A 23,929-nucleotide genomic window follows, 5' to 3' on the forward strand; every position below is an offset into this window, starting at 1 on the left:
TCCCAACCAAAAACAACCAATAAGAGCCTGGAGAAAGGTCTTAGCGCTGTCAATCAAACTCATGTACTCACCACTAAATGTGCTAATGACAAAGAAGCCAATGTTTTCCCAGAAGTCTTGGGGATCATCAAGATGAATTTAGGAGAAACTGAGTCCAGCATGTTCTTTTTGACCAGCAGTGGTTTTCATCTTTGAACTCTGCCATGCAGGCCATTTTTGCTCAATCCCTTTCTTATGGTGGAAAAAGGTATGACCTCTGACCTTAACTGAGGCAGATGTATGTTGTGGGGTCATTTGTGATCTCTTGGATGAGTCATCACTGAGGTCTTGGGATGATTATGGTTGGCTGGGCGCTACTGGGAAGGGTCACCATGGTTCCATGTTTTCACCATTTGTGAATAATAAGCGTGACAAACATGAAGAAAAAAAAGAAAATCAGGAAGGAGATGAACATGTTTTCACAGCACTGTAGTTAAATTTTGTTTCATTTCTGTGTTATTACTGCCATCCCTGAGTAAAACACTGATGAGTCTACTGCTGTTGACAGATTGGGGAAATGTCTCCAGACAAGATTCAGTCAGCAGGAAAACATCTGTCTGTAGAGAGGACCCTGTCTGAAGAACAATGTGAGTTCAACACACACACACCCACACACACACACACACACCCACACACACCCCCCCCCCACACACACACACCCGCAGGCACACCCCCACGCACACATGACATGAGTCACAGTCCAAACAGAGTCCCACCTGATGGAAGCAGGTTTTTCCTGTCCCAGTCCTCTCTTTAGATGATGGTCTCTTGGTTTCTGCTTCCAGTTGTTTCTGACCTTGATGCAGGACGATGTAACATCGCTCTAGTCGTATCTGTCTGACAGAATCTGTGAAGGCAGCTATAGATGATTAGGGTGATGGCAGGAAGTCTTCCAAGATGAAAACCTTGGAGCTTATCGCCAAAGATCAATAAATCATAAATCAGTGGAAACACACAAAATACCGCTGGGCAATCATAACCAGGAATTGACTGTTGCCAATAAAGATTGCATTGCAATGTTTTGTCTCATTTCCTGTCAGAAACAAACTCTTTGGTGGAATAAAATACAATTTGAAATTTGATATTTTTGGGGTATGAATAATTTTGGGCTTGACAGTAGATGTCAGAAAAAAAAATAGCATCAACGTTTCCCAACATGTTTAACTTTCAGTCAGTTTAGCTGTTTTATATGTTGGTATATTTTCTGTTAGAAAACCCAGTTTGTTCTTGATCTCCATTGTATGTGAACGTACACTTGATGGTGGTTCTTGAATAGCAGATGGAGAAATTCCTGTGTATGCTGCTTGTACTGGCTGAAAAGTGGCTTCATTGTCTGCCATGACCCTCCGTGTCCAGAGCTGCATGAGCCATATTTGGGAGGAGCACAACAAGCTCTCAGTCAGGCGGCTGCTGTCCTGTAGCTGCTCTGTACATGTGGGATGAAGGCAGAGGATGGCACTAAGAACATGCCTGCTGTGTGACAGACACAAGCGCTCCTATGCACTCACCCAGTGACTTCATTCTGCCGGCCTGCACAGTGTGTCTGGTGTAACAGACTAGCCTGACACTCAGACCACTGCCTTGTCATGCATCAGTCTAGTGTTCACACATAAGCCACAAACACCTATACCTCAGATTTACCATTCAGAGCTCAGGCGACTCAGACGGCTGCTGCTGCAAAGCTTGGCTCTGTGTCTGAAGTGTCGGTGTCGAACTGGGCTGGGTAAGAATGTGGTGAGCTGGTGGACCGCAGGCCTGTGCTTGCTGACAAAATGTTTGGCTCAGAACTTTATAAATATTCCTTCAAAACTGAAGAATGTATATGTAAGAATCAATAACACAAGCTGCAAGTTTCATTCTAGAGCAGAATGGAACTTGCATTCCTTATCTTATGGAACAGTATGATTGTGATCTTTGATACTTTCTTCACCACTACTGACCACACCCAATACACCAAGCGTTGTGCAGTTACATCACCTTGGCTTTGTATTGCTGCAGTGTCTCAGTTTGGCAGTTTGTGAACTATAAAGTGTGGAATTAACACAGAATATGCATTATGCAACAGCAGGTTTGGTTATGACTAACTTAAAAATGCTAAAGGACATTTTTATCAAACTCACGTTTTAAAAACCTTTTTATTGAGGTTGGTAAAAAGAGAGGAAAGAAAAAAATTATAACACGGACAAGGTCATGTTACCAAAGAGATCAAACTTATTAGAATAGAGTTCGGCTGACAGTGAGCCTCAGCTCCAGCTTGCTCTGAGACCTGCTCAGATTTAATCATCAACAATGTAAAAAATCAATCAGGTGACATTCAAAAACAATATTCAAATTATTTATCCTACGCTACCTTATCTCTGCCCAGACATAACCTCTTACTTTAGTCATCCTTGATAACCAGGCAGTCTCCACCTGGTGTTGTGGTCAGAGGGGCTTTTGCAGCGTTTCCTGGTGAAACTGCAGCATTTGTGGGGGAAACCTGGGAACTGTCAGCCAGCAGCTAAAGGAGCATCGTTTCATCTGGGGAAATAAAGGTGGAGGCTGCTTGACTAGTGAAGGGGAAAACTTGTGGAGGTGTTGCTCTCTCTCTCTCTCTCTCTCTCTCCGGACGGTGGGATAAATAAAAAGGGAAGTGTCTAAGCTGTTCTCTTGTCATCTCTGAAGCTGGAGCAAGTGAGGGCTGTGGAAGAAGTAGCGGGAACATCAATTCGGTAACACAGTCAGATGATGTCTCTGTTTGGGGAATCTACAATTCAAAGATTCCTTCTGCAGAGTTATGAATTCCTTTGGCCAGGATACAGACACTGGATGCTTTAACCATATTCTGAAGTTACTTTGGATCCTGGGAGATCTCTCCCTTTGACAGCGAAGAACGTATTCTCCTCTGGTGGAAGGGAGGCAGGGGATGGAGGCGTACAGACGTCTCGTCCAATGTCTTATGATGATAGCTATGGGACAGGAAGTGAGGGTTTTTTTTTACCTGTGTCACATGATCATGCTGTGACACTGGAGTTTCGGAAGAAAGAGGTTTCTTTCTCCTGAAACTGAAAGTGGGTTAATGCAGTGCATTCTGGGATTCACAGTCTTTTTACCAGTCTCTCTGTTCCTTGTGGTCCAACACATGCATAGTAACCAAACAATGGCTATAATCACAGATAGATCTGTCAACTTAAGGGAGGAACCCTGACTCAGCTTCAGTGAAAATGTGCTCTATGTCTAACTGTGTATTGAATCATTACAGTCAGAGGAAACCTGAAGTTAATGTGCTGCAGTCTGAATTGTTATTGTTGTGTTGGCTCTGTCTCTCTGCTGAGTACTTTAGTGATATGGTTGTTGTAGTGGAGAATCAGCTTTTTCGAACTAAAGAGCTCTGATCTCAGCACAGTGTGTCTAAAAGGCACATAATGTTCCCTGTTGGTGTAGCAGAGTGTTTGAACTCTCAGTTGATCTTCACATCACAGCTAGTAAACTCACTGACTGCCAGAGAAGAGGAAAAATATCCCAAGCATGTGTTTTCATTTCTTAAAGGAGCATGATGAGCAGAATCCTGACATTTCCCTGTTCTATTTGTGGTTCCCACATACTGTCAAGTTTAAGAAAACTACTGCAGAGGATTCGGTGCTAATCCTTCCTCCTGGCCTGAAGCAGACGATCAGAAACAGAGAGTTAACTGGGATGATATGACAGCAGCTTCTGCTTTTTGGTTTAACGGTTTCCTCCTTTGCTGCTTCAAAGGCTCTGTGAACTCAGCTCAGGCTCGCTGTGGTTAGACGACAAACACAATCTTCACACTTTGCGCCTCAGTCAAGTCAGAGCAGAAAAAAACAAGTTATACATTTACTGATCCACTGAGCTGCTGTGTAAAATCTGTGTACAAACATGTTCATCGATAGAAGTCGTATCAACTCTGATGTTCTCTTTGCAGTTGACCAAATAAAGTTTGGACGTCCACTGAGAAAAGTCACAGAGCCTTATCCTGACTTGGTAATGCATTCTGACTGCTCTGCTACTGATGACATATGTGGCACTTTGTTAGCATGACTGATGGCTGTATTTTTGCTCTGCTTTCTGCAGGGCTCCTATGATGACTGGAGCATGTCTGGAGATGAAGATAACTCACCGTAAGTTGTTTTATTCCTTTTTGTCCTTATTCGGTATTAAAACATATGGGGGAAAGTCATTATTTTTTATTTAATGTGTCTTTTAACTGACAGAGTGATTTTCTCTGAATGAAACTAGCGGGGAAAACTCTGTGGAAAATTAATAGTTCTTATCCATTTACAGTCTATATTTTTATCGTTTAATGTGTTTTAAGAGATAATGGTTTGTTTATTTCCAGAAGACAGTCAAATATCTTTATTACATAATTTAGCTGATCATTTTATCACAGAAAGTGTTGTTTAAGTCTTGGGATTTTTAAAACATCAGTTTAAAGAGGTCACTGTTTAAGTTGACTGCTGTTTCAGGAGCAGTTACAGTTTCAGAGTCTGTTCTGAAAACAAGCTGAGTGGCAGATCTGCTCAGTGACTGCAGGAATGACCAAACCTATCCTGTGTTACGCCTGGGAATGTTCCTTTATCTCGGACAATTCTTGTTCCAATCTGTAGTCATGCACTTTGTCAGCAATGAAACGGTTCCCTATGAATGCACACGCATGACCAGGTAGAATGTAAATAAACAGTTGATCCAGTTTTAGTGACCAAAGCTGCAGTTTCCAAAAACAGGGACAGGAAAAACCCCAAATAAACACTACAGCAACAACAGTATTTTACTTTGATGCAGCCTTTGATAGTCCACACAGAAGTATTAATAAGGAACATTCTTTTTTTTTTGTCGCCCCAAATCATATTCTGTTCATATGGAATAATTATGTTTACTCCAGTTTGATTCAATACAGAACAAATCAGATTTATAAAATAAAATGAGTGTTCCATTATACGCTTTTACCTACTGACTTTGCTTAGACATTTTGGAAATATTAACTAATATACAGTACAGTTTACTGCAAAGGTACCATATTAAAATAATAAGTTTCAGTTTGTGTTGTAGGACTTAATGTGATAGACTAACAAAAATAATGCATAATTGTGATGTTTTAAGAAAAGAAATGTTGAATCAAAAATTGGAATAGCTTGCTGAACATAACTTCAAAAACTCAAAAACTCAAGTTCAAAACCAAACAATAAACTAAACCCAACGACAGTCATCACCATGTCATGTAGTCAGTGATGGTTCCCTCAGTCTGCTTCATTAAGTTCGCCTTGGAAATCTTTACTATTTAGAATTGAGAGCAAAAGTTTTAAATGTGGATTTAGAACATAGTGCTTATTAATAATTGTCCATCTCAGAATGAGAAGAAGAAAAGCCTCCAAACCTGATTTACAAATATGCAAAATATAATGAGATTAGTTTCTCCCTGGCAATGACTAAGAGATAAACGTTTAGTCATTACGAGACAAAAAGGCTGAAATTCAACATGCATAATTATTTTTTATGGCACGAAGAAATAATTATGCCATAAGAAATAATGGCATAAAAATTATAATAATATACCTAAATTATAATAATACAAATAATAATAATAATATTTATATTTCTAATCAGATAAATACTATATTGGATCCATTTCTATAATAATTATAATAATAATTAGTCATTACCAGATTTTTGGATAGAGAAATAAATGTTAAAAGATTCAAAAAATAACATTACAAATATATATAGAAAATTGACTGATAGTTATCAAACATTTATTTAATGATCTGTAGACAAACAGCAAATGTTTGGACTCCTAACCTGCAGCAGTGCAGAGTTAGAGGTGACCTAGATGTTATGAATTTGATGGTAAATTGTTTGTTTTAGTTGAAAATAAACATTTTTTATTGGATTTACTGATTGGAGTCCAAATCAGTAATGACTTGGACTTGTCCCTCATAGACTCGACCTAGCTTTGGAAAAAATAACTTGTGGGCATCTTTGCCAGCAGGACAGCAACTCTAAGTATACAGCCAGAAGTGCAATGGAATGGCATAGAGGTGTGCTGAATATAAATACATGCCACATTCTTTTGTTAAACATTTTAAATACCCAGGAATGTATAATTTCCTTTGCACTTTATTATTTTACATACATTAAAATGTGTTGTAAGATGGAAGGAGTATGAATATTTTGCAGGGCCCTGAATTCAATCAGTAAAGTCCAGTATGCAATATTTTCCTCATGTGTTTATTGTAAGTAACAAGTATTACAGTTTACATCTTTCTCAACACAATGTATCAGCAAAACTATGTATGTTAAATTAAAAAATATAAGAAAATTAATCCTTACAGTCTGTTTTAAATGATCCATGATGTCAAGATGTTTCCTTTGTGAGAAAAATATTTAAAATGAAAACATAAGGACAACTTGAGACTCTTTAAGCTAATAGGTTATATTTCCAGACAAAATGATTGCGGATCATTAAGGTTTTTCTTGTCTTATTGTGAGCATGCTGCTTCCATAACTAGCGAAAGTCGTCTCTGCTTCACGGACATGTTCCCTGGATTTCACGCCTCATGAACAGTGAGGATCCCACACCACACTGCCAGTCCCAGTCTGATTCTGGTTTCCAGCACAGCTGTGCAAAATATCCACTAAACATTAGAACCATTCCCATAATCATTAGGTCAGTGCAAGACGGGGCAGCCGCTGAGCCGACTCAGTCGGTCAGCAAGAATTCTGCATTTCTACCTCCAGTCCAGCCGTCTGCACTGATAGTTAGACATGTTCAGGTACAGTAATGATTGGGCCATTACATCTTTTCAGGCCAGTTGTCATGTTTTGTTTTTGCTCAGATAAAAATGGTACACCATGTATACAAATCTTAATAGTCCCTTTTTAAATAGCAAAAACTGAAACATCCGATGTTAAAGGACAGGACTTCCGGCTGAACCAAAGTTAAGGTATTTTCAGAGCCGTATTGCAAAAAGATTGAAAATGTAAAGAGTCCAGGCTTCAGTCGAAGTAATCAGTGCTTGTTAGAAGAGGACCTTTGGTTTTACTCCCTCCTATTGCTCTGGCCGATTGAGGCCTGTGGTCAGATAAACACCGGGGGTCTTCCTGTTGCAGGAGCCTGTTGGAATGTGTGGAGCAAGCCCTGCAGATGAGGTAGGCCACGCCCGCCTGCTCCAGCCTCTCCTAACAGCTCTGTTTTTCCATCCCACCTGAAATAAACCACTCTAGTTGGTATTATTATGATGCATTTGTCAGCTAATGTCAGTGTGTTTGCCATAATCTTCAGGTTTGTGTTCATGTGCTCTTAATATCGCCCTCAAACTACGTGAACTGGCGCAGATTCCAACCAGGACAGGCCCAGTGGTTCTCAGCTTTGAGGTCTCCTTTGTCTGCTTCATTGTTGCGTTTCCGTCAGAGTTTGGTCCGTGTGCTGCTATTGTCCTACTTTCAAGCTCCCCAGCGTCTGCCTCAGCTTGGTGTCGTGTTGCTTGTCCTGGCTCTAATTGAATGATTTGACTAGGCATGGTATTGGTATGAGGTTATATCAAGGATTTAAAACATTGATTTTACAAAACCACTGAAATCTTCATGCATTTGCTTTGGTTTAAAGTCCTTGTCATGAGATGCTTGCGTAGATGTCAGAATGACTGCAGTTTTCTCTGGGTTTATGGACCGTGGTGCAGCTCTCTCCCTCCAGTGCAGAGCATTGCCTGCCAGCTGGCTTAAAGCAGCCTTCTACATCTTCCCTCTGCTGACAAGGCAGACAGATTCAGCTGTTTAGAAATGTTTTAGACAGCTATGGTGTGGAGACTGATACCATGATATGTTTTCATCATTATAGTCAGAGTTAGACTCTCATACCAGCCCATGCCTAGATTCAGCCATCAGATTTCGCAGTGATATGGTTGTTGCTCATTTGTCTTTCAGGAGTTTAACGATTGCAAGAGCGCCATCTGCTGATGTGAGTATGACTCTTATTACCATGAAGTTAGTCTTTATTTCTGTTGCCTGATGTGTTGACTAGATACAAACTTCCACAGTTTTAACTACGCTGTAATTATACTTTACCCCTTAAAGTAATCTTTTAGAGATTATTTTTTTCAAAACTAATCCCTTTACCTTTCCTTTGTACTTTCTGGGAGATATTTGTGTTATTTCATTGAGAAACCAACTTATTGGTTTAATAATCCTTCAGAGCCACAAACTGGTGACAAATATTAACTGTTTATTTCTTAATTGTAATGGAGATCAAATTTGATCACAACTTTATAGAGTTTGATTCTGAGGACAGCTGTGGTTTAAGTTGCCTTCTGATCTGTTTTATTTGATCTATTTATTTGATGACAGTTAATCTAATGATTGATGAATTATCAATTAACTGTGGATGCACAATATATTGGTGCTAACATTGATATTGGCTGACATTAGTCATTTTTAACATATGGGTATAGTTTCATGGTATCCGATGAATAAAACCGGTCTGGGATCAATAATATTTATTTGCATCTTGTTACCATTTGTTTGTAAAGGGAGGGTGGAGGAGGTTTGTGATGTGGTGTGTGTCTGGTCATGAGAGGGATAGTGATGCAGCACAGGATAGCGGTGTGGTTGTTTTATTCAAGGTGTTGAAAGGGTAAGAAATATATGTAATATTGGTAAATATCAGTCGGCCATGACAGTAATATTAATATCGGATATCAATATCGGCACAAATCTTTAGTCAAAATGCTACTTTCCTATTGTAGAATAGAAAAGGATATTTTCTTTTCTATTTCCACGTGTGGCCCTCACATTAGCGGTGTTGAAGATGTTGGAATCACTCTAGTGACAGCATGACTCACATGCTGGTGTTTTACAGGGAGGTAGGAAGAGCGGTTTGTTCAGTCCGACAGCCTCACTGCCAGCCTTCAGCTCTTTAACTTCCAACACAGAAGACAGAGACCTGACGCTGAGACCGGCCTGCACACTCGGCCCTGACGCGGCCATCACAGCCGACTCAGGCTCTGCAGCAGGTACACCTCAGTACACACACAGCTTGTTTTATATGTATCAGCAGAGGTCTCCTGGTTCTGGTATTGTCACTTATCATAAGTCGTCTGTTGTTTTTTTTCAATGCACAAATACACATACAGTTTTTTCTGTGTCTGACTCAGTTGTCCATTCCATTGGGGCAGAGTGCGCTATTTTTAGTAAAGCTGCACAGACATCATCAGCGGCTTTATTAAAGACACAAATAGGTCCACATGAGAAAAAAAAAAAAGAATTAAAAAAAAAAAAAGATTAAATCACATAAAAAATAATAATCACAAATACAATACAAGTCACTGATTTACAGAAAGACTAAACTGCCACTGGTTCCACATTCTGGACTTAAACCTGACTGAGCTTTGTGCAATATCAGTTAGTATTGGGATGATGTTATTTGTAGAAACATATCATCTACACATAAATCTATACGCAAGGTTTCGTAATACTGCATGAAATGTGGAGACACTAACACCAACAAATAACTGACTAGCACATTATGTATGATGTAATTTTATCCTTACTGTTCAGTATATATGTTTTTAAATATTTTATATTCCTACCTTTGTGTGTATCTACATGCTTCGATTGTCTGTCGCTTTGATGCTGTTGCACTGGAATTTTCCACTGTGAGGCAGTAACTGGTATTTCTATTCTATTCTATTCTATTCTATTCTATTCTGTTTTCTTCAAAGTCTTGTCCAGGTGTTCTGCCACACAGGACATCAGTCAGCGCTCCAGTGTCCCATGTTTGCCACCACAACACTCTGTAGTAGCAGAGAAAAGGAGGGCTTCCTGCCCCAGAAGAGAGACGCCGCTGTCTCCAGAGTGGAGCACGCTGCGGAAAAAGCCAGAGGACTCAGTGAGTTTTTAATGAGAATACTTCTCTCTTTAAATGAGAAGCAAACGTCAGAGTGCTGGAGTGATTTGCTAACCTAATAACTTCCTAATGATTCTGTTTGAACCCTTTAAAGGTTGATAGATTCAGTGAAAGTTGTTGATTTGGTGTTATTCCCCTGGTGTACAGTGTTTATTACTCCCTCTGTGTTGTTGTGTGTAACCTTTGTAATTCTAGAGAGCTGGTTGTCATGGGCTTCCTCCCACCCCTCAAGTCCATGTAAGTGTGAATTCTAACAGCAACCAGCAATAAAACGCCATGACTAATTAGAGACACTTCCTCTCCTAACATAAACTAATGCATTGCATGGTGTTACATATAGACTTTCTTGGTAAGTTTTATTTTATTCTTTAGATATTATGTAAAGCACCATCCTCGTTAATGTGTGAGGGTCAAAGGATCTTATCATGTTATCAAGAAAATTCAAAAGCCTGAAAGTTTCAGTAAAAGTTGCTGGACAGATCCAATCAAAAATAACATATCAATAATAAAATAATACAAAAATACCGCCTTCATGTGATCCTCTCAAGATTAATACAGACAGGTTTTAGAAAGATTTCACAAATTAGACTGAAAAGATTTTTGTTAAATGACACAATACATCACAACAATCTGCTATGACTGAAAGTAAGGATGCTAAGAAATAAGAGAACAACTGAAATTAAAATCTGGAAAAGTCTGATGGTTGAGTAGAAGAAGAATCACCAGTTCTGCGGTATCTAAATCCTCACTACGCACTGAAACATGATGTGGTCCGATGGCCCTCTTACATGATTGGTCTCTGCTGTAGATACTTTGTTTGCCTGTTAAAGAGCTTTTTGCTTGAAAGCTGCATCAATGAACATTTTGTAGCTTTACTGTGCCAACAGCAGCATGATTTCAATGACTGCTTTTTATCACACCACTCCACAACTGAAGGGCCATTGTAATCCTGTCAGACTCAAAGTCATCTGCTTCCTCTAGATGGGAGCCTGCTTTACTAAAGTCTTCAATGGCTGTCCTCTAAAAATCCACTGTGCTGCTACCTGGATCTTACCCAAAACAAAAGGTGAGGACTCTGGTTTCCTAAAGCCCTGAACCCCAGAAAGTTCAGTTTAGTGCTGTTTATTTATACTTTGCCAATTTTAGTACATATGAATAATCTCAAGGCACCTTACGAGGCAAAAAGGTCCAGTTCATATCCAGGTATGGAGATATATTTGTAAACAGATTAAACTGTAGTTTCCAGTTTGAACCCTGCTGTAAATCAGCTCATAATGCCAGTTGGTAAAATGTTTTGTAGCCTAACTGTGACATCCGTTCTCCTGAGCAAGCATATCATCTTTACTTCAAAGCAAAAGTGGTATTTACTAAAAAAGCCTGAAACATTTAAAGGTTATTTACATACAGAACATCTGTAAATATTTCTGTGACTGATTGGTGAGTGATGAGGAAAACGAGGTGCGGATCACCATCCTACAGCTCGTAGAGCCACCTTTAGAGCCATTGAGCAAGTTTATGAGATGCCAGCTGTCTTATGCTTATCTCAGTGGGATTTGCTAATTGTTATAACACTATAACAACACAAGCTACCAACAAAGCATTTCTTTCCATTTCATGTGTTCAAATACAAAAGGATGTTCTGAATGCATAAATGCAGAGAGGGGCCAACACATTGGTTTCCTCTGGAAACAGAAAGGGTGTACTTAGTTTTCCTCATACCTGTGCAGTCACTCATGGACATTTCTTTTCCCCCATGACTGCATTCAGCTGGAAGTAATTCTCTCACTTTAACTCATTCATCTCCTCCTTAGATCAATACCTGATTCTTGGAGCAGAGGAAGGAATTTACACATTGAACCTAAATGAACTTCACGAGGACACACTAGAAAAGGTGAGAGAAGATCTTATGAACTCAGACACACATTTTCTTGTCATGTTACAGTGCTCCCCATCCTGTCCTGAAAGAGATCAGGATATGTTTATTCCTTATATTTCTTTGACAGGCGCATGAAAGCTGTTCGGTAAAGCTAACCTCGTTTCTGTCCACAGCTGCTCCCTCAGCGATGTACGTGGCTCTATGTCATGAATAATGTGCTGATGTCTGTGTCAGGTAAAGTCTCCTCAGTATGCTGCTTCTATCAGACAACATGTTGAGCTTTATGGTATCTGCCTCTCTAACACCGTGTCCTTTGTGCAGGAAAGTCGTCGCAGCTTTATTCCCACAGTCTAACGGCTCTGTTTGAACAGAAAGGACATCTGCAAAAAAAACACGGCAGCTTGTCTCTCAGTACCAATCGCTTCACTGAGAGGATCATTCCCAGGTCGGTACAGGTCAGAGATTGGTACAGGCTGGGCAGTTCAGGCAGAATACAACATTTAGAAACTTTCAAATATCCTTTGTTTAACCTTGTACTGAAGTTTTTTCATTCCTACACTGAGCTTTCTTTCCTCCCGTTTCCAGAAAGTTTGCCATATCTGTGAAAATTCCAGACACTAAAGGCTGCCGGAGATGTAGTGTGGGTAAGTGATTCAGACCGGCTCTAAAGTAGTTCTCACACATTTTCCAGAGATAATCAAGAGGGATGCAGTGTGAGAACCCAAATGTCCATGGCACTTGGTCCAAAACTTTTTTGGACTATTTTTTTCACCCCGTTTGTAAGAAATGTGGAAAATCAGCAGCTGAGTGTTTCGCATTGGCAAGTGTCAACAGCCTGAAGCAAATTCTCCACACATTCTCCCTAATATCTCTGGTGCTTATCTGAATAAACAGCCCAAGTGCTTCTTTTTCATGTACTGATACCAACAAAGTCTTCAGTGTTGTTGTTTTTCCTTACTGCAGCGAGAAACCCCTACACAGAGAGTACCTTCCTGTGTGGGGCGGTTCCCTCCGGCCTGGTGCTGCTGCTGTGGTATGAGCCTCTCCAGAAGTTTATGCATCTAAAGGTTAGTGCAGATATATTGTCCCACAAGCACTGTGACATCCACTACTCAAAGTACAAACAAGATCCGTTTTCTTAGTTTCTGTAATTAACACCAGGATTTTATTAATTGTCATGTATGAACAGAACCATGAACTCTAATCCAGCCCTCAAGTTCAGCAGTTATCTCATATGTTGACAGCTGTATTAAGAAGAAATGCAAGCAGGAAATGTGTAGCTGGAGTTAATGTATGTTTGAATGTTTACAATTTGCTCACCTTACATTTGGCATCAAAAGTCAGAATTTTTTAGTTCAAGTCAATGAAAAATACTTGGAACAACTCAATGTTGGAATTCCACCTGGAAAAGTTGGAGACTCCTCACTGACACACCATGTTGGACTTTATGTTATGTTACATTATAACATAATGTAAAACTTACAGTGAACACTTTATTTTCACTTCTGACAGGTTGCAACTCATTAAAAGGGCAGTGTTAAATGTTTTCCAGGCACATAGAGAACTATTTAATTGGCAGCGTTATTTCAGCCGAGGTTTTCTAGTAAGGAACCACAGTTAAATATAACATCGGACCAGATGGAGCTTCTATGGAGAGAAAAAAAGTTGAGAGAAAACATAAAGCTCTCAACTTTATGTTGAGAGGTTTACATAAAGTTCTCAACATAAAGAACTTTATGTTCTTTATGGTGATCATAAAGAACATAAAGCAGAAGAAGAGGGTTAGGGTTAGGGTACTTTCCAGACTTTCTGAAATATGAATCTCAGTTTTTGTGGCACGGTTAAGTGTGTATATTAATCTTTTTTGGTAGGTGTAAAACAAACTCCTTTTCATGTCAGAGGCATTGTTCAAATAGACATTTTAGTTCAGCAACTTGTACTGTTTTATACGCAAAGCACCTTTAGAGACTCTAAACTCAGAGTAGATTCAGATTATTCCTGAACTTCTATTCCATCTAATCCTCCAGCAAACAGTTTCCTGAACAGGGACACAAATTTTCTGACTTTAGAAAATAACCCAGCACATTTTCAGGGTCATTCAGTTTCTTCTTGGGTCCAAATGATGTGATGAGATGCTACTCTGAAGTATTGCTGCCCTCTACTGACATTTTAAGTAATTTTTCCCCAAACAATTTATGGAAGAGTTACTGAATGTGTTTATTTTAAGTTAACATTTAGCAATTTAAGTAGTGTTAGACTCTTTTAATAAATAACATTTTATCTAATACATGTCGTAATTGTTAAATAGAAATATTAGCTGATGTTTACGAGATGTTTATTAGATACAAGAATTCTTTTGGTGATGTGAATATGATCTTTTAGTGTATGAATGTTACAGTTGCTATCAACTCGTACAGTTAATTGCAGCCTAGTCACTGTGCAACTCTCCAATGCTGCTGGACTCTAGGTGTTATTTAAGTACTTAAAGGTTTTATGTTTGCTTGATAAAACTTGTCTGACCCGAGCGACCAAGCACCAAGCATCTCCCACCTGCATCCTAGTTTTTAATCATGTAGCCTCGCTGTTCCTATTTCTGCTGATTCATTCTTCATCTCTTGCAGCACATACCAGTGCGACTACCAGAGTCTCTGCCAATATTTGAGCTTCTGGTTCTGGTGACAGATGAGTTTCCCCAGCTTTGTGTGGGGGTGAGAGAGTCTAAAAATGAGGAGAGTCCAACCAGCCAGCAGCTCAAGTTTGATATAATCGAGCTGAATGCTCCTCCTGCTCCAGTGCCAGGTAGGATAAACCACCATGCTTCCCGTCCCTTTAGACTCTGAGCCTCTCAGATCAAATAATGTCGTCTTTCTGCAGATGGTGGAGCCCTCCGAGCTGTACAGGTAACCCAGCTGGACCGAGATACAGTTCTGATTACAACTGAAAGTAAGTCACTCTAATGTCATCAATAAAACACATTTCGGGATGATTTGTAATGAACTCTGCTTCTGTCCTGATTCCTACTGTGCAGAAACTGTAAAGATAGTGGACCTGAAAGGGCTTCCATCCAAAGAGCTAGCAGCTGAGATCGTTTTTGACTTTCCAATTGAAACACTAGGTAACAGCAACGTTCAGAGTCCCTCTCTAAGCTCGGCTTGTCTGTGCTGACAGCTGAGTAACGCTCTGTATCCTGGCAGTCTGTTTACAGGACAGTGTGCTGGCTTTCTGGAAGCATGGCCTGAAAGGAAGGAGTTTCCATTCGGAGGAGGTGAATATCTACACATCTGTCAAGCTGAGTCCTTTGCCTGTTATGTGGCAGAATTCACAAACCTGAGTCATGTCATTTTGAACGGCAGGTAACACAGGAAATCACAGATGAGAGCCGAGTTTTCCGAGTTTTGGGAACAAACAGGTGAGATAACGAAAGAAAACAAACATTCCGTGTTCTATTGAATATTCATAGGCAGGCCTGAAACAATTGATCAGATTAAATGTGATGAATCAGTTATTGAAATAATTGTCAACTAATTGTGAATTGATCAATTGTTAGTTGGAGTATACAGACTTAAAAAAAGACCATTTGCTGAAAGAATAATAACATTAAACCAAAAACTGTACAAAAAATACGTATATTTTGCATTTCATATATAAAAACTTCCTTGTCTGTAAATATGTCCTACACAGAACTCCTGAAGTGGCAGTCTTAGCTTCATCTGGTTCACCTGATTTTGTTGAAAAAATGTCATATTAATCATCTTCTGCTATCCAATTATGAATAAAAAAAATGTTCAACAGATGAGCCAACACAGGATTGATGTTCAACCAGCAGAGAGTGTTGAACTTTTTACATGTTGATGTTAGGATTGTTTTTAGCTGTGGATGCTAAAAACAATACAAATGATCAAGAGTTCACTGAAGGAATGCTGTTAATGCATTTCAGGAAATTAGATAAATGTAATTATTTATTTGTATTTTTACATACTTCCAATATTTTACAAAAAATGCTTAAGTGGTTAATTAAAAAATCTGCAGAATGTTCCAATCCTTTGTCCAATTTATTGATTATTCATTAGAATAATCAATAGAATAATTGAGTACTAAATTGATAGTTAGTTGCAGCCCTGCTCATAGGAACAGTGCTGAGTGATTTGTAAAGTTTAAATTTCTGGAAAACATTTTTTTTCATGAAGCAAGTTAGTGTTTAAATTCCTTCCAGTGTGTCTTCCTGGAATATTTTTTTTATATTTTCATCCATTCAGATGGTCAAATATATTAGAAATATTCAGAGCATCCAGACATGATTTCAAGGAGATGATTGTAATGCGATATATTGTTCAACTCTAATATTAACAAATAAGATAAAGATGATTCTAGGAAATATTCTAGATATATACTTTTATCAGTGAGAGTGTAACTTTAATTTCAGTTTTGCGTAGCAGTTGTCTTGCAGAAATAAGAAGTATTATCAAACTGACCTAGTTTTGTGTACTTTGGATGAGTAAGACCTTTTTCCTTTTGTTCCTGCACTAAACAGAGACATCATCCTTCAGAGTACGCCGACAGACGACCCTTCAGCGCTGAGCAACCTGTACATCTTGACTGGTCATGAAAGCAGCTACTGACCTGGAAAACAGGCTGACTTCTTAAAGAACAAGAACCAGAATGTTCTACCTGCTCAAGTTTAAGAAGCGATCCCCTTTGCATGGAAGGCGGAGAAGACCTTAATACCATCGGCTCACAGCAGACCCCTACTGGCAGTTTCTGCAGGGACACGGCTCCCATCCCACATCAAGAGGCATGTTGCTAAGAAACGGTTGTACAACTTGTCAGTTTGTTTAAGGAATGGCACAGCTGAAGTGGCATCAGCAAAGATCGTGATCTATCTTGCCAACTGTAGTCATAACACAACAGGGGGAAATGGGACCTTACACCAGAAACCTGGGTTGGATATTTTCAGTCCCCCTTCAGACACTGTGACCTACAATCTCCTGTTTTTTTGTAATAAGAGAGTTTAGTTGTATGATGAATTGGCACTTTATCCAGAAAGTGAAGGGAACATTTGCTTCTTTATCTGAGAAATGCTAAAAAAAATAATAAATGGTGCAGTCTATGGTTCTGCTTCCTGTGTAGAACTGAAATGGACCTCAGTATCTCCATGTCAGACCAAAATAACTGGGATGATTCAGTATTTCTCCATTTTAATGTTTTTCTTCTATATGCTGAAATTTTTATTGAAGGGTTTAACTGAATCAGAGTTTGTCCACAGTCCTAACAACCTAATGTGTAACAGCACAATTTTCAGTAAAAATAGCCAGTTCCTTAAACATTGGTTCAGTTGAGGTATAATTTGGTCCACATGGAAACTAATGATTGGTATGCAGATAATTTCATTTGTAAAGTGTTGGGATGTCTAGAGAAGAACCAGAGGGTGTAGACACTGTCAGCAGGGATGGAGTGATGAGGCTGCAAGCTGTTTCTCTCTCTCTCTCTCTCTCTCTCTCTCTCACTGTCTCTCACTGTCTCTCACTGTCTCTCACTCTCTCTCTTTTCTTCCTCTTTTTCAATGTGTCCTGTCTGACAGTGTGGCACTCAGAATTGTTGTGTGACTGCCAAAGTGAAGCCAAACTGATTTACTTTCACAAGTGGAGCGTTGCAGGTTTTGCTTTAATGCTCCATTAGATATATGTCAAAGTTTATTAGAAAATGCTTTGAGTTTATTTCAATTCTAACATGGAGATAGAAAAAGAATTCATTGAAAGAGGTGAGTCCAGATGGTTTGGACATCTGATCCTCTTGGTGCCTTTCTCTGAATTAACCTCTTTAGAATCATAAACTTCATGTGCTATCTTTTCTGAATAATTATCCAAAGACTAAAAATACTTTTATCCAAATTGATGAGCATCAGCAGTTACTTCTCTTAGGTCATAGCTGTTTTAATTATTTGTATTTTCATAACATACTTTGATGTTTTAGAGCAGCAAACTGATAAAATATTGATGTTGGCCATAATATTTAAAAAGTTTTGCAAGGGACCAGATGATTAGAAATGAAGGGAACCAACTTCTTAATACAGATGTGCATTTAGTTTAATTAAAGTACTGTTGATAGAAAGAACAATTCAGGTGTACTAAAAGTCTCAATTCCACTACATTGCAGTTGTCTGTGATTGTGTATAATGATATTTATGTTATTTATACTGTAAGCTGTATTAATAACTCCCCTTTTTTCTGAGACACATTGGGAGACAGTATGCATTCCAGGTTGATTTTTTTTTATGTGTTTTGCTCTGTATATATATAACAACTGAGAATGCATTTCTAATTTTACAGAATTTTTAATATGAAAAAAATAAAGATTTTAATGTCCTCTATTACTTATTTTTTCATAAATAAATTACATAATATATAAAAAATATATAAAAGGATATTCAACAACACACATTTTATTCAATCTAAAATCAGTGGGTTCACGTTTGAGACTGATAAGTATTACTGCTTATATAAATAGAAGCAGTAATACTCATACAGCAGCTTGTTTGTCACAACTGCCAACACTGCAGGTCAGCCTGTGGGACATGGTGGGACAGGCAAAGGCTGGAACCAACTAAGGAGTGTTGGGAAGTTTTCAACTTTATTGTGAAAACGTCATGGAGACTAACAGCATCTGTCTTCTGTCACGAAGGTTTAAATCTTGTTGCATCAATCAGGTTCTAATGTAATTCTTAAAGAAGACAGATGGCTGCTGTAAATGAACAGGATCTATCAACTGTGCTGTATGACAAGTTCTCTCTCGAATATGCATTATAAAACTAGGTGGACAATGCAAAATGTCACATAAAAAATATTAGAAAAAACTCAGAGTCAAAGCGAAAACAGGAAAAGAGCAGCAATGTATTTTCCACCAGCCAGTTTAGTTTAGTAATTTTATCTTAATTACAATTAGAGAATCTTTAATTTTTCCTGGAGTGCATTGCAAATCTACAGCAAATAGATTATACAGGACAGAACTGTGGATAGTACACTAGAATGGTTGTGAAAACCACTTACAGGACTTGGTTTTTATCCATGTCCTCTTGTTGATTTAAATATTCTTAACGATTATCATAAAAAACAAATAATTATATGTTGTCAAAAAACTTCACTGTATACGTACTCTAAACCCCATACATGAGAACAACAGTGGCGCTTTACGTACCTGTACAAGGGATGAGAGAAAAAAAACTGTTTAGAGAACTAAAATCTAAACAGATTTTAGATTCCATTTTAAATTTGGAGTTTTTGACTACGTAGAGCTTAGCTTACAAGAAGATTGACTTAATGATGCCTCCAGCAAGAAGGGGAGGCAGGAGTTCGGTTCGGGGTGATGACACTGTATGTTGCGGTTCTCTCTCTGAAACAGAGGGTGGCGGTGATGGCGCCCAAAGCTTGATGGCAGCCATGGTTTTAAACTTAAGAAGAAGTCTGGACGAGCGCAGTAGCGCCATTTCGCTTTCCATTCATTAGTAAGAAGGCCTTCATCGCAATATATTGGTGAGTAGGACGTTTATACCTTATAACGTGAGGTAAACATGTTCGGTCAGAGAATGGAGATGTACTGCTGTTATTGTAGCGCTGATACAGATGGTTGAGGGGAAGTGAGCTGAAATACAACGGACCAACCAGTAAGTTAGCTAGCCATTAGCTCACTGATGTCACACTTTCTTGGTAACATAACTCATTAAATTATACTTCAATGAAATATTTTTTGTACTAAAACTACTTGTACATTATTTGTAATTATTTGAGGAGTTGTATTGTTGCATTCGAGTTGGTATTACTTTAGTAGTAATGGTATCGACGTTTAAAAAGTAGTGTAACATTGGCGTTAGCAATTAGCTCCGTGACGTGAGGTAGAGCTCATGTTTACATCTTCACAATGTTAAGTATATTGTGTATTTTGTCTTAACAATTAATTACAAAACGAATTTATTTCACTTTTGGTAAATCTGGGAGAGAGGTACCGGGTTTTCAGTTTTGCAGTAATATAATCGGGGGAATCCTTCGTAAAATATTTCCATTTTAAGGACAAGGTGGGGAGTTCTAAAGTTATGGCAGCTCTTAAAAATCAGTGTCAATATTTTCGTCTTTGAAATTGGGACCCAATTCTAACACCTGAAAGTAGACCAGGATCAGCATCTTGAAATTTAAATTTTCTTTCACCAAATTTCTTGCCACTTCAGGTACTGCCTTGAGGGTCAGGGAAAATAGACTTCTGGCATATTTCTTTATTGAATTTGGAGCCGAATGCTTCATAAATTAGCAAATCTCCTTGTCTGCCCACCCAGTGGACCAGATACATTTTTCTATCCAATCACAGTAACAAAGCTTCTGTGTTTGTAATTAAGATGTATGAAACCTGCTGCAACCAAGAGTTAAGCAGAGATTTAACCTTCTTTGATACTTTCTCTGCTTTTGAGATCTTTGGAAATAATCTTCCCTAAATACTTGAGGCTTTACAGGAATACCAAGCACACCAATTTAAGGGTGGTCATGGAAGTACTTTACATTTTGATGAAAATGGTGGGGCCTCTGGCCTTCTGTTGGAGTGTTTTAATCTTTGTCTCTGTGCACCACCACCCAGGTTTGTTTACCAGTTTCAGGACCTGACTAAAAGTGTAAATTACCTTGACAAGTAATGAGAGTTGGTTATAAATGAAAACAGGCTTTTAAAGCCAAACAATTATCAAATGTTACAAGCCATGCATGTCATACAAATGGAACATATACAGAGTTACATTCACTGTCCAGTGCTGGACCACACTTAGCTTACCTTAGGGATGTGACCATGTGAGGCAAAGATTGAAGCAGGAGTTTAGCTTTTTATTCTTCTCTGCAATCTGTACCGTCCTTAAAGGGTAGTCTAATCAGTTTCAGTCTGTTTATGTATGACTTTCTGCAGTCACACATAACTATGGTTATGTAAGCTGCAGCATGTGCGTGTAAGCAGATAAAAGAGATGGAGGAAAACACAGAATCCACACCACTTCAGAGTTTCTACTTTCACCTTACAGACATTTAGTTCAGCAGCATTTAACTTTAGAGCCTGAGCAAGGCTGTCGATCATTGAGCTGTTTTCCTTAATCTGATAGTTAATGTCCTCCAACTTTGTCTCTTGTATGTCAAATCTGGAACCTAGCAAATGTATTGTTGCCAATATTAGCTTGAGAGACAGTTCATCACTTAGTCTACCCCATTTCTTCTGTGGGAGCCCTTATCTGGTTGTCTAGCTTCTTTTCTATGGACCAGATTTGGCAGTTCCATACTTTCCAATGTCAAGTCATTTTGTAGCAGATCTTTTGGCTCCTTAGCAGGTTGTTCTTCCAACATTTGTACTCCTTTTCTTGATCACTTTTGTAATTGATTAAAATATTAGAGTAGAGTATAACCCTGAATATTAGTGTGAGAAGCAAAAGCTTCACTTTTCAAAGACAGTAAGAATGTCTTCTCGGTCCACCATCTTGTCAAACCTCTGTCAGAAAGTTTGTTTCTCAATATGCACATAATGCCATTTACCTCTAAAGCTGGAACTAAGCAGGGAGACTGACTTGTGATCCATAGCCAGGTAAATCTGTTAATTATTCTGTTCTATATTCATATTGTAATTCGTTACAATGTGAAATATGACTGGATGATATCTGATGTTCAGTGATTTTCACCTTCTTTCAGAACTAGAGTGAATAACAAATATCAGCTTTTAGGTATGCTTAATGTTGGAATCTTTGTTCAGCATGAGATGACATATTTTTATTACTCTTCTAGGAAATTCAAACGTCATCATGGTGAAAATCTTCATTGGCAACCTTGCATCGGAAACTACTGCCAAGGAGCTGCGAGAACTCTTTGAAAAGTATGGCAAAATCTCGGAATGTGATATTGTGAAAAACTTTGGTTTTGTTCACATGGACAACCTGTCAGAGGCAGAGGAGGCCATCAAAAACCTCCACCAGACTGACCTGAACGGCTGGCGCATGAATGTGGAGATGAGCAAAGGCAGAACCAAATTCAGCACCAAACTTCATGTCGGCAACCTCAGTGAAGAGGTCACAAGTGAAATTCTTCGGGCCAAGTTTGAGGAGTTTGGCCCGGTGGTCGAGTGTGACATTGTCAGAAACTATGCCTTTGTTCACATGGAGAAACTGGCGGATGCCATGGAGGCCATCGATAAGATGGATAACACAGCCTTCAAAGGTGAACTCTTTGGCAGGGAAAAGCTCCTTGTCTTTTCTCTCAGTTGATACCAATGTTGGATCCTTTCGTTGCATTACCTCATGGACTGCAGTTATTCACCAGTGGGTTTTGCAGAGTTTTCTGCAAGACCAGTTGAAAGTGTTATAGGGGCAGTTCGCTGACAAAATATCACCATAAGCTGGCTCTAAAAATGATTCTCCTTCGCATTCATTATCGGTCACATTCCTTTACCATGTTCTAGTCGGTAAGACCCTATTCGTGTCGATCCTCTCGGTCTCATGCGTTTGTTCTCTCTCCTTACAAGGCAAGCTGATCAACGTCCGACTGTCCACCAGTCGGCTTCGCCCAGCCCCGGGAATGGGAGATCATACTGGCTGCTTTGTCTGCGGGAAACACGGTCATTGGTCGAAAGACTGTCAAGTCGGTCGGGACGATAGCTACGGTGATGGCACAAGATTTCGCAGCGTCCGGGAGCCCTCATATGGCATGGCCGCACCTCCACCAGCTGATTACTCTATGTATAATCGAGCTAGTTATGCTGGCGGGTTGCCGCCGCCTCCTCCTCCCCCGCCACCTCCTCCGCCTAATCGTGGCTATGCCGCTCAGCTGGGGGATTGGTATGCGAGCCGAGCTGCAGGCGCATATGCAGACAGGTCATATGTTTATGATCGTAGCCGTCTCTACAGCAGTGCTGATTACTATGAGAAGTACAGAGCTCGGCCTTATGGCTCAAGCTATTTCGAAGAGCGTCGTTTGCCCTATCTCCCACCTCCGCTCCCTCCACCTCCCCCTTCTTCTCTTCCCAAGGTCTCACCCAGTGTGGATCCATATGACCGCCGGCCGGTGCCTCCAGCTTCATCAGTCCCTGCATACTACACACCGGAACACAATCCAATCAGACGAGTACCGGTTGTCTCAGCGGCCTACAACTACGAACGAAAGCGGCTGTCTCCGGTTCCTGCTACCACAAGCTCCTACTCTGTTTCACAGCCAAAAGAACATTATGCACAGCGATATGCGCCTTACTAAAGCTTTGGTACCAAGGTATTGACTTAAATAAGCTCCTAATTTTCTTATAACATATCTTTTAATTAAGCACTTGAATCTTAGAATTAATGTTTGTTCATTATCCAGCCTTTTCAAAGAGTACTTGACAAGACTTGTTTGTAAAAGGAAATGCTTTACTCTCTTCCAGGTCGGAACTTCAGGACTTTTTTCACTTTTTCCTCAACCTCTACAGTCCCATCACTGTATGTAGCGTCCAGATATGAACGTAGAAGATGTCTGGTTTAGAAATGGGATGCCGGCTACCTGCATAAAAGTTGTTCACATTTACAAAAGGATGACTGACAAAATGCAGTTTGACAAGTTTTCAGCTATTTTTCTTTTTAGTTATAATCTTTATTTTGTTCCATACATACGGCAGATTGTTAAAATCTGAAAATGTTTTTGCTTCGAATTTGTCATATAAAAATGTGCTGAATCAATGTTTTCTGTTATTGTTTTTTGTCATGAAGATTTACAGTATTTCACTGGTTGCCAGTAAGGCAAGCCATATTTTTTCTGTTGTTGGCTTGTTCTTAATTGATGACTTAAGCTTTTTTTATGTAAAGTGAAACATTTGTTGATAATATTCATTGACTTATGATCAGTTTGGCTTACTTTGCTTTCCTTCCCTTTGGGTGCCTTTGATTTCTTTAAAGTTAGGTGTGAAGTATTTCATGTTAGCGAAAAAGGTAACAACATACCTTTTTTTTTTTCTTTTTTTTTAAAGAAAAAAAGTCAGTTGTTTGGGTGTTTTGGCTCTGCTCTCCGATAGACTGAAATCCCAGTTTGACGACATGACTCTCATAAGGACATTATGGAAGGATTTAACTACTATGGGGGCTTCTG

The 23,929-nt window shown here is 39.2% G+C and overlaps 2 protein-coding genes across 7 annotated transcripts in view; both read left to right on the forward strand.

The window, feature by feature from the left end:
• Positions 1–17,913, forward strand: part of map4k2 (mitogen-activated protein kinase kinase kinase kinase 2) — a 36,831-nt gene extending 18,918 nt beyond the window's left edge. Inside the window, exons 13-33 of one of the 6 annotated variants that reach the window (XM_032583354.1) lie at positions 548–626; positions 3,965–4,023; positions 4,114–4,160; positions 7,147–7,185; positions 7,960–7,993; positions 8,891–8,894; positions 8,964–9,044; positions 9,753–9,919; positions 10,133–10,174; positions 10,919–11,003; positions 11,749–11,828; positions 11,987–12,047; positions 12,135–12,258; positions 12,399–12,457; positions 12,777–12,880; positions 14,435–14,612; positions 14,688–14,756; positions 14,842–14,928; positions 15,008–15,078; positions 15,167–15,222; positions 16,345–17,913. In XM_032583354.1, the coding sequence (XP_032439245.1) occupies positions 548–626; positions 3,965–4,023; positions 4,114–4,160; positions 7,147–7,185; positions 7,960–7,993; positions 8,891–8,894; positions 8,964–9,044; positions 9,753–9,919; positions 10,133–10,174; positions 10,919–11,003; positions 11,749–11,828; positions 11,987–12,047; positions 12,135–12,258; positions 12,399–12,457; positions 12,777–12,880; positions 14,435–14,612; positions 14,688–14,756; positions 14,842–14,928; positions 15,008–15,078; positions 15,167–15,222; positions 16,345–16,432 (1,614 nt within the window). In that variant the 3' untranslated portion in view covers positions 16,433–17,913. Of the gene's footprint in view, positions 1–547; positions 627–3,964; positions 4,024–4,113; positions 4,161–7,146; positions 7,186–7,959; positions 7,994–8,890; positions 9,045–9,752; positions 9,920–10,132; positions 10,175–10,918; positions 11,004–11,748; positions 11,829–11,986; positions 12,048–12,134; positions 12,259–12,398; positions 12,458–12,776; positions 12,881–14,434; positions 14,613–14,687; positions 14,761–14,841; positions 14,929–15,007; positions 15,079–15,166; positions 15,223–16,344 lie in introns of those variants that run through there. The other 5 variants (XM_032583351.1, XM_032583355.1, XR_004341894.1 and 2 more) reach the window with 5 other exon arrangements.
• Positions 17,914–19,207: 1,294 nt separating this feature from the next.
• Positions 19,208–23,523, forward strand: LOC116732706 (RNA-binding protein 4.1-like). The gene is made up of 4 exons (XM_032583045.1): positions 19,208–19,339; positions 21,608–22,036; positions 22,341–23,080; positions 23,232–23,523. Exons 2-3 carry the CDS (start codon positions 21,625–21,627, stop codon positions 23,063–23,065), a joined length of 1,137 nt encoding a protein of 378 aa, XP_032438936.1. The 5' UTR covers positions 19,208–19,339; positions 21,608–21,624; the 3' UTR covers positions 23,066–23,080; positions 23,232–23,523.
• Positions 23,524–23,929: the final 406 nt, after the last annotated feature.

Source organism: Xiphophorus hellerii, chromosome 14, assembly GCF_003331165.1.
Source record: "Xiphophorus hellerii strain 12219 chromosome 14, Xiphophorus_hellerii-4.1, whole genome shotgun sequence".
NCBI lineage: Eukaryota > Metazoa > Chordata > Actinopteri > Cyprinodontiformes > Poeciliidae > Xiphophorus > Xiphophorus hellerii.